General features: G+C 43.1%; 1 protein-coding gene across 9 annotated transcripts in view; it reads right to left on the bottom strand.

The window, feature by feature from the left end:
- Positions 1-14745, bottom strand: part of LOC108013811 (diacylglycerol kinase eta) — a 44147-nt gene that overhangs the window by 6588 nt on the left and 22814 nt on the right. For 3 of the 9 annotated variants that reach the window (XM_065866925.2, XM_065866931.2, XM_065866935.2), the window contains 7 exons: positions 12874-12954; positions 4091-4939; positions 3358-3902; positions 2300-3227; positions 2097-2231; positions 1374-1817; positions 345-1064 (listed from right to left, as the gene is read on the bottom strand). In XM_065866925.2, the coding sequence (XP_065722997.2) occupies positions 345-1064; positions 1374-1817; positions 2097-2231; positions 2300-3227; positions 3358-3902; positions 4091-4939; positions 12874-12954 (3702 nt within the window). The remainder of the gene's footprint in view (positions 1-344; positions 1065-1373; positions 1818-2096; positions 2232-2299; positions 3228-3357; positions 3903-4090; positions 4940-12873; positions 12955-14745) is intronic. The other 6 variants (XM_065866927.2, XM_065866932.2, XM_065866928.2 and 3 more) reach the window with 5 other exon arrangements.

The raw sequence follows: 14745 nt of genomic DNA, 5'->3' as shown, positions 1-14745 counted from the left end.
TCTTAGACACATTAAATTACGTTTAAAAGTGATTTGAAAGCCCTAGTGACCCCCGATATTTTATGCTATTGCTTAAAGTGGAACTTAAAACGCTTTTATTAAAATAAATATGGTTAAAAAATGTAATATTGATATGTTTTCGTGACATATTCAAAACACCATCAAAGTATTTAGAATTTTCTTCAAAAAAGCTTTGCAGCCATGCAGATTCTTTTTTTGTTTCTTATCATCTTTATTATATTGGGTTTAAGTTCCATTTGTTGTGCCACTTTAGTTGAAGTCGTGCAATAGGGGTTCTGGTTGTAGAGAGACGATGAGGACTCGCGACTTGCTCGGGGACTCACCTTGAAGAGGCTGCCGCAGCTGATCCTGCGACTGGCCGCCGGCGAGCTGCTAAGGAAGCGGGTGTGCTCCGGATCGAGGGTCAACTGGTTGGGATTAAAGCCAGAGTGCCGGCGGTCCTTGTCCTTGTCGAACTCGCGGACAGTCAGGCCGGGGGCGTGGCTCGAGTGGCGCCTGATCTCGGAGGCGTTCATGGCCCGCACCCCCAGCATTCCGGAGCAGGTCATGGACACGGCCATGGCTCCGCCGGAGGAGCCCGGCAGGAGCGAGACCGTGGGCTTGATGGAGTCGCCGCGCAACGGCGTTGGCGGCCTCACAACAACACTTATCTGTGGATAGTTGGGATTTACATCATCAAAGGATTCTTTCTTACACGACTCGTCAAAAGTAATGCGCTTTACATCTTGTCCATGGCCCGACTTCTTCGTGGGCGATGTCGACGTGGCCATGATCGTACTGGCCTTCATGCTGCTGTTAATGTTGCGCACAGTGGCATCAACGTCTTGTATTTCTATTTTGATGGCCGTCTGCGTGGACAGCTCGTCCTCGCTGGTGGTGGTTAGTAATTTGGCCACGTTATTCGTTGGCGTTAGCTGGGCCTCGGGGTCGTCATTGTCGTTGTCGCCACTTCGTTGTTGTTCTAGCAATAGCTGCTGTTGAGATACGATTTCAGTGGTTGTAGTGGGTTTGAGTTTTTTCAGTGAGATGCGCTTTTTGGGACGCTTCATCGGGAGCAGGAGTATAGTTAGTTAAGTAGTCGATGGTTTTGTACATTGCAGGGTTGGTTTTATTTTAGTTTGGTTAGTTCGATTTTGGACGGGTTAATATTTGGTTAGATGTTGGTTGAATCGATTGAACAGCCGAAAAAGAAAAGTTGAAGAAAGAAGCAAACGTAGAGCAACAAAGAGTTTACCATAAGTGGCCATATCTCAGCACTGCCGACAACCATACAGAACAACTCTAGATACGCTCGGTACATATATACAAACTAGACATACAGCTAACCCAGCCCGATCGGCTGAGATACCTACCTTGAAGCTCTGACGCGCTATATCGTTACCTTCCACGAACTGCGCCAGGCTGCAGTAGCGCGGTGGCTCCCGCATCTTCTGGTCGTCGCAGCGATTGTCGATCTCGAAAACGATATTCTCGAATCCGAACTGCTGGGGATTATCATCGCTATCCATTCGTGCCAATCGCGCCATTCTCGGTGGAGAGGAGTTGCGCCTTCGCGGATGGGACTGAGGTCGGCTCAAGGCGCTCAAGGACTTTTTGCGCGGAGGCTTCGGCGGGCCCACGTGCTCCGAGCAGAGCGTGGTGGTGTCGTCGGTCAGGGTGTTGTCCTGCAGGGCATAGGTTATGTCGTGACCCAGTACCGAGCTAATGTCGTCCATGATGCTCTCTCCGGGCATGGCTTCTGTCTCATCGCTAGTCTCCGGGGAGTCAATGTGAGTGAAATTGCTGGCGTCCATGTTCTGCATGAGAAGAAAAATACATATAACTTGGAAATTTTAGAGAAGAAAATTTAGTTGGCGCCCCCGGGTGGACCAATGTTTGTGGTTGTATAACCGGGTGCGCCAATCATCTTCCTTAATTTGTTCTATATTGGAAAAGTTATGAAAAATACATCTAATAAGTGAACAAGGTTTTTAATAAAGCCTTCAGTTTGCAATACTTCGGAATTGAGATATATACATATTTACATAAAAGGTTCTATGAAAATAACAAGATCCTCAAAGTTGTACATTTCTCACCTGGATAATATCACCCACGGTTTGTCCTGCGTCCTGCTTATCGAATATTTCGGAAGCCACGCTGCACTCCTCATTGCTAATCGCCGAAAGAACATCGCTAGCCTCGCCACCCAGGTCGTCGGAAGAGGACTGTTCCTGTAACGATCAAACAGAGTTAGGTGATCATCGTGGAGGTAGATCTCTTCGAAGGATGGGACACGTACAGTGGTGGTCTGTGCGTCGGTATCTATGATTGTTATGCTGGCGCTTGTGTAAACATTTTGGGAGTTGGGGGTAACGACAAAGCCGGGTACCTGCAGGTTACAAGTGTGAACCAGCTTCTCGGTGGGCATGCAGTCCTCCTTCTCCACTTCTTTCTCCTTCTCGACGCTCTTATCCTTCTCCTTGTCATTCTCCACTTCTTTCTCCTTCTTCTTTTCCTTGTCCTTGTCCATTTCCCGGGTCATGTAGTAGGTACGCTCGAAGACCTCGTGGGGTCGATAGTCGGAAAGGGGGTCGACGATCGGTTCGCCAGTGTGGATCGGAACCCTCAGGAAGTCCACTTTGCGCTCGGTGGGCGAGTTATCGCCAATATCGCTGCAGGGTGACAGACGATTACCAAAATCATCGATATTGGCTCCACCGGTCAGGGACATGCGACTCCTTCGGTATACGGTCTCTCCATTGGCACCCTCCTCGATCTCCTGGATTACCTCCACTCCAGAGCTCCTACGACTATCTGCAAATTGCCGCGGAGCCGGTAGATTAATGCTGTTGAAGAAGCTCTCGTCTACGGAATCACGTCTTGTATCGGGCAACGGAGAAATGCAGGTAAGTCGGGAGGTTTCCATAGTGGGGGAGATAATATTAATGGGTGGGATTATTGGCAAGGGAGAGCTGCAGGGCGTTGATTCTCCGGAATTGTTGGTGGGTAACTTCAGAGCCTCGAACGGAGTGATCGATAGTTTCCGCTGGTAGCGTTTAGGACGTCCCGGTTCCGAATGTTCCACCACATTGTAAATGGCTCGCTTGACGCTGTTGGCACGGCACTGGAGAGCTTCCTTCTCGCTGGAGCGAAGGGACCGACTATTCCTGCGCTCTTTTGTATTGATCTGGTCTTTTTCCGTCTTTTCGATTGATATGTTTGGGTTGCTATTCGTGGGGAGTTATAAATAACAACATAATTACATTAAATGGTTTCAAATTCAATAAAAAAAGAAATAATTTTATCGGACAAATAAATTTATACGTAAATAAATAAAAACACATTGCGATTACTTACAGCAGAGATGCGCTGGATCCTGGTGTCAGCGGAATACTTCTCGCAATGAGACTCCTGATGGTGGCTATCAAGTCGTCGCCGCTGTGGGCGCCGATCTCCTCCTCCTGCAGAGCATCCAGCAACATGTTAAGCTTCTGCTTGAGGATGTCGCACTTGACCGCCAGCTGTTCGTCCTCCTTGTGGTGTTCCGAGATTCGAACCACAAGGTCGTCTATGGTGTCGCAGAGATTCCGGGTGGAGCTAATCAGAGTCTGGGTGTCGTTGGTTTCCACGATGAAGCGCAGATGGTGGTTGGCCGATGTCACCATGCCAGTGAGCATGGCTTCCTGCTCGGTGCTGATCGACATCTTGGGCGTTTTGGGCACAGGAATGGCCTTTTCGAAGACCATGATGCTCCAGCGATCCAACATCTTGGTGCTGGCCGACTCGTAGCGTTCCAGGATCTGCGGCAGGTGGGTGTCGTCGTCACAGCTGGATCCCCAGCCCAAAACCCTGGCCAGATCGTTGCCAGTGCCTAAAGGCATCACCGCCACTTGACATTGTTTCTGTACAGTTTCAAAATGGAGATACCAAGTTAATTTGTGATTAGTTAATGCGGTGTATGATAAATTTGTTTTATCAATTGTATAAGATGTATGCACCTATTTCAGGGAAGTCAACTACCACCAAGGCATTAAGAGTGAACTTCTAACTAAAACTTCTAGTTAAAATTAAAGGACTATTAGATACTTACATGCATGTTGAAGCGATCGATCTCGCTTAGCACCCATCCCACAGATCCGTCGCCCGAGCAGACCAGGATGCGGAACATCTCAAAGTGCCGGAAGAGTCTTAGTCCCAGACTCGGACCCGTCGAGATGAGATCGAAGACCTGGGCCGGATTCAGCAGTTGCTTGAATCGTCGCAGGAACTTCACTCCTTGATTGTCCCCCGACTTGGAGTTCACGAAAACGAGCAAGGGCGAGAAGTTGCCCCTGGGACTGGCCACATCCCAGGCGTCGTCGGTGCTGATGGAGTGGACACTGGTAGGTGGAACGACGGACAACTTGGCGGGTCCGATGGGACAGGCCACCGCCATTTGGGGACGACAGGCCACGTGGACAGTAGCTCGACACCACAGGCACCTCCAATCCTGGAGTCTCAGCACCGATCCGCAGGTCTTCTTGCAGACGGAGCACATGGAGGACACCGGGAGGTTGCCCTCCATCCACTGGTGAGGCATGATGATGCCATCCGCCTGCTCGATGATGTCCTTGCCCACACTGGCCAGCGTTGTCCACTTGCAGTTGGCAATCGATTTGGCCGCACACCGCTTGTGCACCTTGCACTTGCACACCTCGCAGCTGAGTCCGTGGGAGGTGACCCCGGAGAGGGCGTCCCGGCACACATTGCAGTAGGTGGGGCGGGCGTGGGAAGTGGCGTACCAGTGGTGGTGGTTCGACAGGATGTCGTGCTGCTCGATCAGGAAGCTGTCGCCGCGCGGCCTTTGCGGCGCCGTCGCCGTCTTCAGGCTGCCCAGCCAGTCCTCCATTTCCCGGCGGGACTCGGCGCAGAGCACCAGAGATCGAGTGGGTGTGATTATCTGCGGGGAAACAAAAGGTCCATTATAAATAAATTTATGAAATAGCCCTAAAGCCTAAGTAACTTAGGAACTTCTGTCCAACCCTGATAATTTATTTTCTATATAGTAAGAAAGCAGTTTCTAAATAAATAGTGTAGAACCAATATTATTTAATCAGTTAATTATTTACCTATAGTCAAGAATTAGCCTTAATTCCGAATCGTGTTTGCCATAATTGGAATAATAAATTAAATATCTCTCCTTCTGTGGGAGACTGCTTTTTCTTGGCTCTTCAAGTTAAAATACTATAACTATAACTATATACCAAATAAAGAAAGAAAATGAAAATGCAAGCCTGATGAAAAAATAGGAAGGGATGGGTTTTGAAATGGCAATAAAGATAAAACAATAAAGTAAAGTAATGGCATTCCCAAACACTATTAAAAGCACAGATGACGAACGATAACAGAAACCCATTGGCCATTATGGATAGTTAACTTTTCGCCAAACTAATTTTCCCTTAACCCGCAACCGGAAAATGTGTACATTCGCGGGAACAAGCCGCGTCCTGCTTATTTGTTGTGTAACCTAATGAAGGTTTGTTATGTATTTTGGTGGCCTCATTAATATGCTAATGCTGTTCATGTTAATGATAATGCGCAGACATCTGAGCCCGCCGAGGACTTAGGGTCATGTGCCAAGCCCGTAAGTAGGACAAACCGCCGTATAAGCTCGTTGAAGTGGCCATAACCCACCCACAAAACTGATATAGCCGACCTTCAGAGTTACCTTAGCGGATTATGATTCGCATTGAGCCCAGCCTAATTTATGGGGCACATGTCCTTCTGCGATATTTTTCCTTGACTTTTTAACGGTTTCCCCTTTCATTTTGCAAGTTGTAATCTAACAGGGTGTTTTATCGACTTAATGAACTAGTAAAGTGTCTAGACAAGGTAAAGTTATGACTTTGTTTTTTACCATCAATTTCAGTGCCCGAGCTTAATTAGATTTTCTAATTAACTTTTGCCCCCAAAGGGTGCCGGTTGACTCTAATAAATCAAGCATTCCAGGACGAAACTCCTGTCAGTCGAGTTATGCAAGTGCAGTTGACTCAGTAGGAGGGCTTTTGACAATGGCCAGTGGACATGCCAATGTCATGAGCTGACACGACCTCTGACCTGCAGAAGGGGGTTGTGCGGAGGTGGGGATGTCATAAGCCGCACAATGTGCGGTTTGTTGTGACAGCAAAGTGAACTCGGGCCAATCGAGGCAAGGCAAAAGTGGCGAAAACACTTGGCCACAGGGCAGACATCGCTCCACCAATAAAGCCCTATTTATGCCGGGGAGTAACTGGGGGTCAGCCGAACAAACCGCCGCACTAATTGCATTTCAAGCGCATCGTCCGTCCAGAATTTCCAATCAAAGGGATCGAGCAACGGTCTGTTTGCATACTGAATGTTGCAATTAATGTGCAACCGCAACCGCAAAGTCATCGCCAGCGCCATCATCACTATCCATCCGTCCTGGCACTCCTTCCTGTTTTTCAATTAGCCTAATGTGCAATGGTTAACTGATTCCCAATGCACGTGCCTCTCGGCGTGGGTGGCTGGGCACTTTCCTCCTTCCGGCTGAGGCTGACTTTGACGTTTGCAACATGGATTTGCTTTTAAGCGCAAATCCGGGGCGTGCGGCTCGTTTGTCTGAAAGCCTCCATCCGTCGCGTCGATCCGCCCTCCGGAAATTCTGGGAAATTCGTTCAACTTTCGTGGAAACTGAACTGCAACTTTTTTCAGCTGCACTTGGCTCTCCGTCGAATTGGTCATTTTAATCTTATTTTAATTCAATTCGAGTGCTGGCTTTAGTGGCTTAATGGCTGCTAAATTAGTTTGTCCTGGAATTTTAATTATCTCTGACCTTTCGGCAGCTGCATTTATTTTTATTTCATTTGCGCAGAAACTTTCAGTCCTTGCATATTCCGTTTTACAAATCAATTTCAACTGTTCTCAAAAAGACAAGTGAAAGCAGACAGCATTTAAACTACCTTTAATATTAGTAATCCTTTAATAAAGTGCTGCAATTGCATGTTACATATTTAAAAACATGTAGAACAAAGGGTTTTAAAAGTCGCTATCTACCTATTGGCAAAAACGACAAACATTGCATCATCACCTTTTATGAAAACAAGCTTGTTGCTGGTTATTTGAGCTAAGCTGTCCCCTCCACTCTTAATCACCATTTCATATTTCGCTGGTGTGGCTGTTCACATTTTATGAGCCACAGACTGGCACCTCTGGGGCATCCACCAATCAGCGGACAAAACCAATCTGCAGAGTAATAAATTCCTGTTTGCCAGGACCAGTTCTTTGTTGACCCTTTCGCGGTGTTGGGTTGCAATTTTTCGCTCCTCCAACGCAACGGGTTTCCACTTGCGAAAAAATAGAACCGTAAAACCGGGACACACAGGGATATAAAATGGCACAGACAGATGTCGCTGGCAATCCTGCTCCGCTGGGGTCTGGCAATATGCGGGGATTGCCGACAATATGCAGGACATTCTAGTCCTTTTTCACCTCCTGCGGATGGGAAAATATTCCAGCAAGGGCAGCGAAAATTTATTCAACATTTCATAACAATCAATAAAAATATTTATGACTCTTGATATGCATTGTTTGCCAATGAATTCTGTAAGCTTTAATTAATGTTACGAAACTGTTGAACTCTTCAAAACATCAATATAAATTGCATATCAAAACTGATTTTGCCTAACAACTGGTACTTGCGAAAATTGCCTTAATGTAATTGTTCTCGCCACAACGGATGAGGTTTACTGACGACTCAAGAATTTTGCAGCTTAGCAATTGGCACTTCTATCCATTAAGCTCGCAGACAGGCGTCACCCAAGTAATCGTATTAAATTCGTTGGCCGTGCACCGTATATCGCCTTCAGCTGCAGACTTAAGAGGCAGCCACAGACTCAGTCTCATCTTATCTCCGAAACGCGTACTCCAATCTCAAAAATAAACAAAAGCAAAACCGCTAAGATTCACGGTGGTTCTATATTTTAATTAACAGTGAATATTTAAAATTTATTATCATATAAAAATATTGACTACTCAAGGAGAACTTAATTCTAATTTATAAGCCGAAAATTTTTTATCTCAATGTTGAAAAAAGCTTTTTAAGAAAAATGTATTTCATTATATTTGGCAAAAATATTTTCGCAAGATCAAAAACAATGAGGAACATAAATAAATATAGATTTTATAACCCATCAAACGACAGTCTTATAATTGAATTTTGAAAATGTCAAAAAGCTTTTAACTGTAAATACTTTTTGAAGAATATTATTGTTATTCCATTTTCTTGTTGTTTTGCTAATTTTAAGTAGAAGCGTAATTGAAAGATGTTATCAGGAAATGTTACGTCAATAATTAATTTGATTGTATATGGAATTTCTCATTATATTTACTTTGTGGCAGATGATTCTACATATCCAGAAAAATGACACCACTGTGCCGCTCCCACTCGAGTCGACATATGACAGAATTCATTACGCGAAACACCGAAGTGGCGCCCAAATATTCATGACAAGGAGCCACAAGAAGCAAGAGCAGAAGCAACAGCCAAATTGCGCATACGCCGCGGTGTCCCCCAGCGAACACATCAAAACGGTTTGGATGTCTCGGCCAGGCTCACATTTAGTGCGTATGGTATACGGACTGTAAAGTGCGTATTTCCCTGTCCCACACTTGGTTTTCTGAAAATAAGACAGAAATACAAACTGCCGGTTTTTTCATTACCGCAGAAAAAGCGAGAGAGAACTTTTAAAATTACTTTTGAAATATTAACAACCTCCCTTCGGTCATTTGGCCAAATTGTGTTGTTGCTTCTTCGACTTCCGGGCAACTTTTTAAAAAATTAATTTGGTAAAGAATTTTTTGAATTTCGCTTTAGGAGGACTTTAAGTCTGTGAATACTTAGCAGCCTCTGCTCATGTTATGAGGATCATAATTGTTTATTTTCTTTCTTAATTAACTTTTCTTTCTTGGGCTTTCATTTGCAAGTCAATGAGCCATGATTTTTAATTGGTGGAATAGAAAGTAATTTCTCTTTGTGTATTATGTTTGTTGAAAAGTTCAATGTTTACTCAGGTTGAGGGACCTTTTATTTGAGTATTTCCAGGAAGAAGTCAAACGGGAAACAGAACAATTTCAAAGTCAGGTTAGACTATTTACACATTTGGTTTTCTTGTCTGGCAACTTATATTTTTTGTCCTGCTCGTCCGTCGTTATGAGGCCAAAATGATTCGAGGTCCTCAGCTCAGGAACGTGTAAAAGTCAAAGACTTGGGATATACTTTAGCCTGCTGGGTGTGTTTCAATTACCTGGAACAGTACTAACGCCATTACAAAGCAAATGTGAGGAAATAAATATTTTTCAATTTGTTTGAGCACCTCAGGGGTGTTTAAGAAAAACGAAAACTAATAATCCACTGCTTCTTGAGCTTTTGTGAATTTTCCTTGTGAAGACGTTTCTCGGAAAGCAGCATGCTTTAATTTCCTAATGTTTGCTTTAGCAAGAATAATAAACAACACAGGAATGTCTTACTAAGTAGTAAACTCGAAAACATATGCATGTCATAATGGAAATTATGAAATTAAATCACAAAGCTGAAAAGCTCTTATCTTGACCTTCTGGTTTGACTAACAGTTTCCACGAAATTTATAAATAATCCGTCTGCAAACTTTCTCCAGAACTCACTAATTATTCAGGCCAAGCCACATGACATTTAACAAGTTGACAATCCCCAAACTGTTGACCTTATAGCTTAAATGGGAAAATTAAACTTTTCAGAGGCCCCAATCAGCGTTAAATCTGATCAAACAATTAGACAATTGTTGATATTTCTGTCGTTGATATTTGCCAATGAATAACAGAAGGCCAGTGCGGGGGCAAACCCAATTATGAAAATGTTCGACGTTGTGAAATAACATTTTCGACTGCTCTGGTTCTTCGATATCAATTAAGTTCTTGGATAGGCGACGAAAGTTGCTTATTTTTCTAAATAGACTCCGGGGGCGAGGCAGCTCTGATGATGGCAGTTCATTCTGTTCAATTTGCAGGGGAGGCGAACAGAAGCCCGAATTGCGCATTACGCATACGCCGCGTGGTGTGGTGCGAAATTAACAGAAGTCGAGCTTCGGCTTGCATAATTGATGCCTCTGCTACTTGTTCTTCCCTCAACGATGTGTGTGTGGCGAGGCAATCAATCAGCTTGATTGCTATTACAAATTCCCGGAAAGTTTGACGGTCGAAGGGAAGTTCGGTGGGGTTTACTTGCAAATTGCCCGCTAAGTGAAGTACGCAAATTATTGCTGTCACGCTTGATTGTCCTTTGTCGTCGATATTCGAATTGTTTGAGGTCCTTGATGATATGCAAGTGGGTGGCGCTAATTAGTCTCCCAGTGGATTACTTACGAACGCACTTAGCCATTGTAATTCTATTCATGCGCTTACATAATTCAGAAACGGAGTAATCGCAAGTGGGGTTGGAATTATTAGATCGAAATATAAATTTCATCCGATTTTGCACAATGGCCCAGCTTCGGAACAATAGCGGAGTAGGGAACCATCTGCGCCCATTTGGTTTTGCCTAAACCTTTTCAGGATTGATGATTGAAAGGGCAAAAGTTATTCACAAAGACGGCTGCAATATGAGAGAATTGGATTTTGTTAAATGAAGCGAAAGTGGAAACAGAACGCAGTTGCTCCGGGGACACTAAGCGTTATGAGGCACTCCTAAGTGATGGAAAAGCTCGTGTTGTTTTCGCATCCATGCAAACTGTAAACAAAATGCTCCACCCCACCGAGTACTTACATCGACAATCGGTTTAAGCCACAAACCACTCTGCGTCGGGAATTGGCCCACAATGCGCTTACCACTTACTGCATCAAAGACTTAGTAAACCTTTCTGTCATTGTTTATTTGTAACTGCAAAGTTTCTAGGCACGTGGCCCCAAGTAAGATGTCGGTTACGTGCCTAAGATGCCGAACGTCTGTTTAAAGGGATGACAACTTGAAAAAATAAGGCTCTAACAGCTACTGTCAATATAAATGGTTCAAGAATGGAGCCAATACAATTTTGGGGTCACAGGATATCTTAAGCAGGCCACGTTACCTCCTCCTGTTTTGTGGAAGTCTAATTGTGTCTAAACCAATTTATTACACATACGAGAAGACTTTTGATAAAGAACAAAATGAAACTTTAAATTCGGCTTAAGATTTTTAACTGAGCTGTTATAACAGAAATTAATGGTGTACGGACTTTAACAATCTCAAGTTCTATAACTATTTTTTCGTATTACTAATAAGATTTGTATGGTAGGTACTTTAATTTTGAAGATTGAAAATAGTATATTTTAACATTTAACCTATTTATCTTTATCTACTGCAGAAGAAATTGCAAAAATGGAATACACTCCTAGTTTTTCTGACATATCTGTGCTCACATTTTTGAAGGCTTATACATAGTGTCAAACATGATCCCTCCGCACTTCTGTGCATCAAGATTGATGGAAAGTTTTTATGGTCTTTCCACGGGAAATTGGTTTTTCACGAAAGTGTTTTCCTATACGTGTTTTTATTGAATGTTCCGCTCATTGGCTTATTTGCTGTTATATTTTCGTGGCGCTGACGATTGCACCGAGGGAACGTTTTTGTTTGCGGTTTATAGTGTCGCTGACATTGTTGACAGGCACTCGCTGAGTTCTGAGTGCATTGCTTTTGGCAGGACTCTCGGCCTGTGGGCGGTCCTTCAACATACAAAATTGAATTTGCTTTGTATTTGACAAAACAAAGAAAAACTCACTTCACTTTAGTTATTCCAAAAGCGAAAAAATTGCAGCATTAAACGCCAAATGAGAGCTACCGAGGTCCAAAGCGTTAGACTTACTTTAAGGGATTTCAGCTCCTACATTTTTGAATCACGTCCTTCGCTCGTTTAGATAACACCTTAAATATATAGATACACATGCTCAAGGGTACTTTGGAATCACGCCAACAGCCGTGGAAACTCAACTGACAAAAGACAATAAAAACGATGATGGGTACCGCCTTAGCTAATAACATTTTCGCAAAAAGCTGAAGAGGGGATTGCCTTTTGGCAATTTCCCGTGTTAGGGCTCCTTTATTCGCTCGGCTGGCAAATTTATTATTTATATTATAAAGAGATATTAGATATATATGGGGATTTTTATTATTGGCGAGGTTCACGCAATTGAGCAACAAGCTGGGCCAAGTATTCTGCTTCCGAGGATTTCTTATAAACGCTCTAATTTCCCGCATCAAATGTTGCGCATTCGTGTATAAAAAGCCGAAAATTTACATATATATAATATAAGTAGGAGAGTGAATGTATTTCGGGACTCCAACTGGTAGGAGTTCGCCTACTTATGCTAATTTGGCATGCAGCCCGCGTTGAATGTAAACATTTTGCTTCGATTTCTTTTGTTTTCCGTTTGACTTTTGCTTGGTTGCCCTCTTATTTCCCCCTTTTTATTTGTTATATAAAAATACGAGAAAATTCAGGGTGCCAAATCCTGGGTTGACTGTGGTGTGTGTAAGTGAAACGCCAGACAATGGCAAACAGGAAGTTCCTGCTCCCTGTCTTCAGGATATCAAAGTCAAGCCGAGATGCCTTTCCGATTCTTATTTACTTTATCACACCTCTTGAAGTTATTCTGGTGGCCTGGGCCTCCCAAATGTTCTCACATTTGTATCAAAAGTTTGCCAAATTAATAGGCAGTAAAAGCAGCTGGGCAGGTGAGCTAATTAGCAAAAACACCCACAGGGAAATAAAATATTTAGCCCAACAAGGGCAAACTTTTCACATTAAATTTTTATGACTTTGCGTTGTTTATTAATGGCAAAGTGATTTTACATTTCGTGAGACTTACCTGAAAACTATGATTTACGTTCTTGATGCTGCACTCGAAGTAACACAAGTCCGATAGGTCAATATCGTCGAATACATCGCACTGCAAATGAAAAATATTTAAAGAGAATATTAATATCCAGTCTGTGCAGGCTTAATATGGAAATTGCAACCCTTTCCAGCCACACAACATTTTTTAATTTTGTGGCAGAAATTCCTCTTGCGGCCTGCATCTTCCTTGGCCTTTGCTTAGCCGGGGAATGAGTTGGCACTGAGCCAGGTCAGAAGGAGGAAAAAAACAAATATATATACGGTGTATTTCGCCTTGTCTTTGGCCTTAATGGAATGCTTGAAGCTAGCCGGCGGCTATTTTGATGTGGCTCAAACTCTCGGCCGGCCTTCCAACTTGTCGGCCCCGCAGGTCCTCTAGGAAATTGAAATGTTTCACACACACAGGCCGGCAAATAAATGGATATTTACCAGCCAACAAAGGCCGGCCCAAACACATAATAGAAATGTGACAATGGAGGCCCGTGCCGAAGTGAGATTCGAAACCCGAGCCAAACGTTAACCTAAACCCAATCTCAAGACCGACGACCATCGAAACGCCAAGGTTTGTGTACTCAAGTAGTTTTTGAACATGCCGAAAATTGGTTTTCTTTTGACTCGAGTGACTCGGAAAGTTTGATTTTGTTTGCGCCCCCAAGGTAACTACGAAGGCCGCCGCCAGGTAGGCAAACAAGTTTTTATTATTTCTATAATTTTGTTTTATTCGCCTCAATTCCCACAGCAATTAATATTTGATTATTGTTCTGCCCATCGCCCTTTGCAAACTTAAAGTGATCTGAAATCAATTTAATATTGGCCAAGACGCCATTGCTTTCTTCTGATACCCCCCTATAAAAATGTTTCTGTTTCTGAAAGTCGCTTTATTCCTACATGTTTTTTATTCCGTTCGCAGCCTTGGCATAATTTATTCATGTTAACACAACTTCCTTGACTTTCAGGGTTCGGTTTTTGCGGAACTGTGTCAGTGGCAGGTTGCGAGCTTTTATTGAAGCCACCGTAAGTCTTATTATGACACCCAAATGCTGCAGCTTACAAAACCAATACCGATTCCGATTCCAGGAATTTGTAAGGGAGTCACCGCATTGATTTTGGGTTCCTCCCTACGAAAATACCACGAACTGGGGGTTCGACGGTGTAATCATAATAAGTTGTTTCGGCACATAATTGATTGAAAGCATGGCCATCACTCAAAACCAAGTGGATATGTATGATGGAGCGGCTTAATCCGCCAGAGTGAGCATTATAATAATTAAACGTATACACGGGCGGTCCAAAATCCACACAGATACACTCGAACACTGGCGCACTTGAAATGTACATGAACTGCGGAGAAATTACAAGGGATTTTCGAGTACATACAGTCAAGGAGGGAATCTCCAACCGCAATCCTCAACCCACCGTGAATTCAGGGAGAATTTCAAGCAGTTTCGGCACTCACAATGTACGCCAGGCCCCATTTCGAACTTTAATTTGTGTTCGTGGCTCACGTTCTCTTCAAAATGTTCTTTTTTATTCTTGGGGTATACCTCCTTTTATTGAATTACTTTTACTGATAGTTGTGCAAGCTTTTGAGAGATTTAATATAATGAAAATATTGTTAACTGTTTTAAAATAAAAATAAACTTTGGTAAGCTTACAAAACTTAAAAAAAAGTGTTAAATGTTTATATTTGTTTATACCAACTGTAAAAAAAGCTATATTTTTATGTATGTCAAAATATTTTAGTGCTTTAAAATCATTTTGGTCGATAAATTATTATTAAACCTTTAAGTTTATTTTTTTTAATATATCAGACAGTTTAAACCGAGCTCTATATATTTCCCGA

The sequence above is a fragment of the Drosophila suzukii genome, chromosome 3 (genome assembly GCF_043229965.1).
Source record: "Drosophila suzukii chromosome 3, CBGP_Dsuzu_IsoJpt1.0, whole genome shotgun sequence".
Lineage (NCBI taxonomy): Eukaryota > Metazoa > Arthropoda > Insecta > Diptera > Drosophilidae > Drosophila > Drosophila suzukii.
The sequence above is the reverse complement of the archived record's forward strand: the minus strand, read 5'-3'. Positions and strand labels throughout refer to the sequence as shown.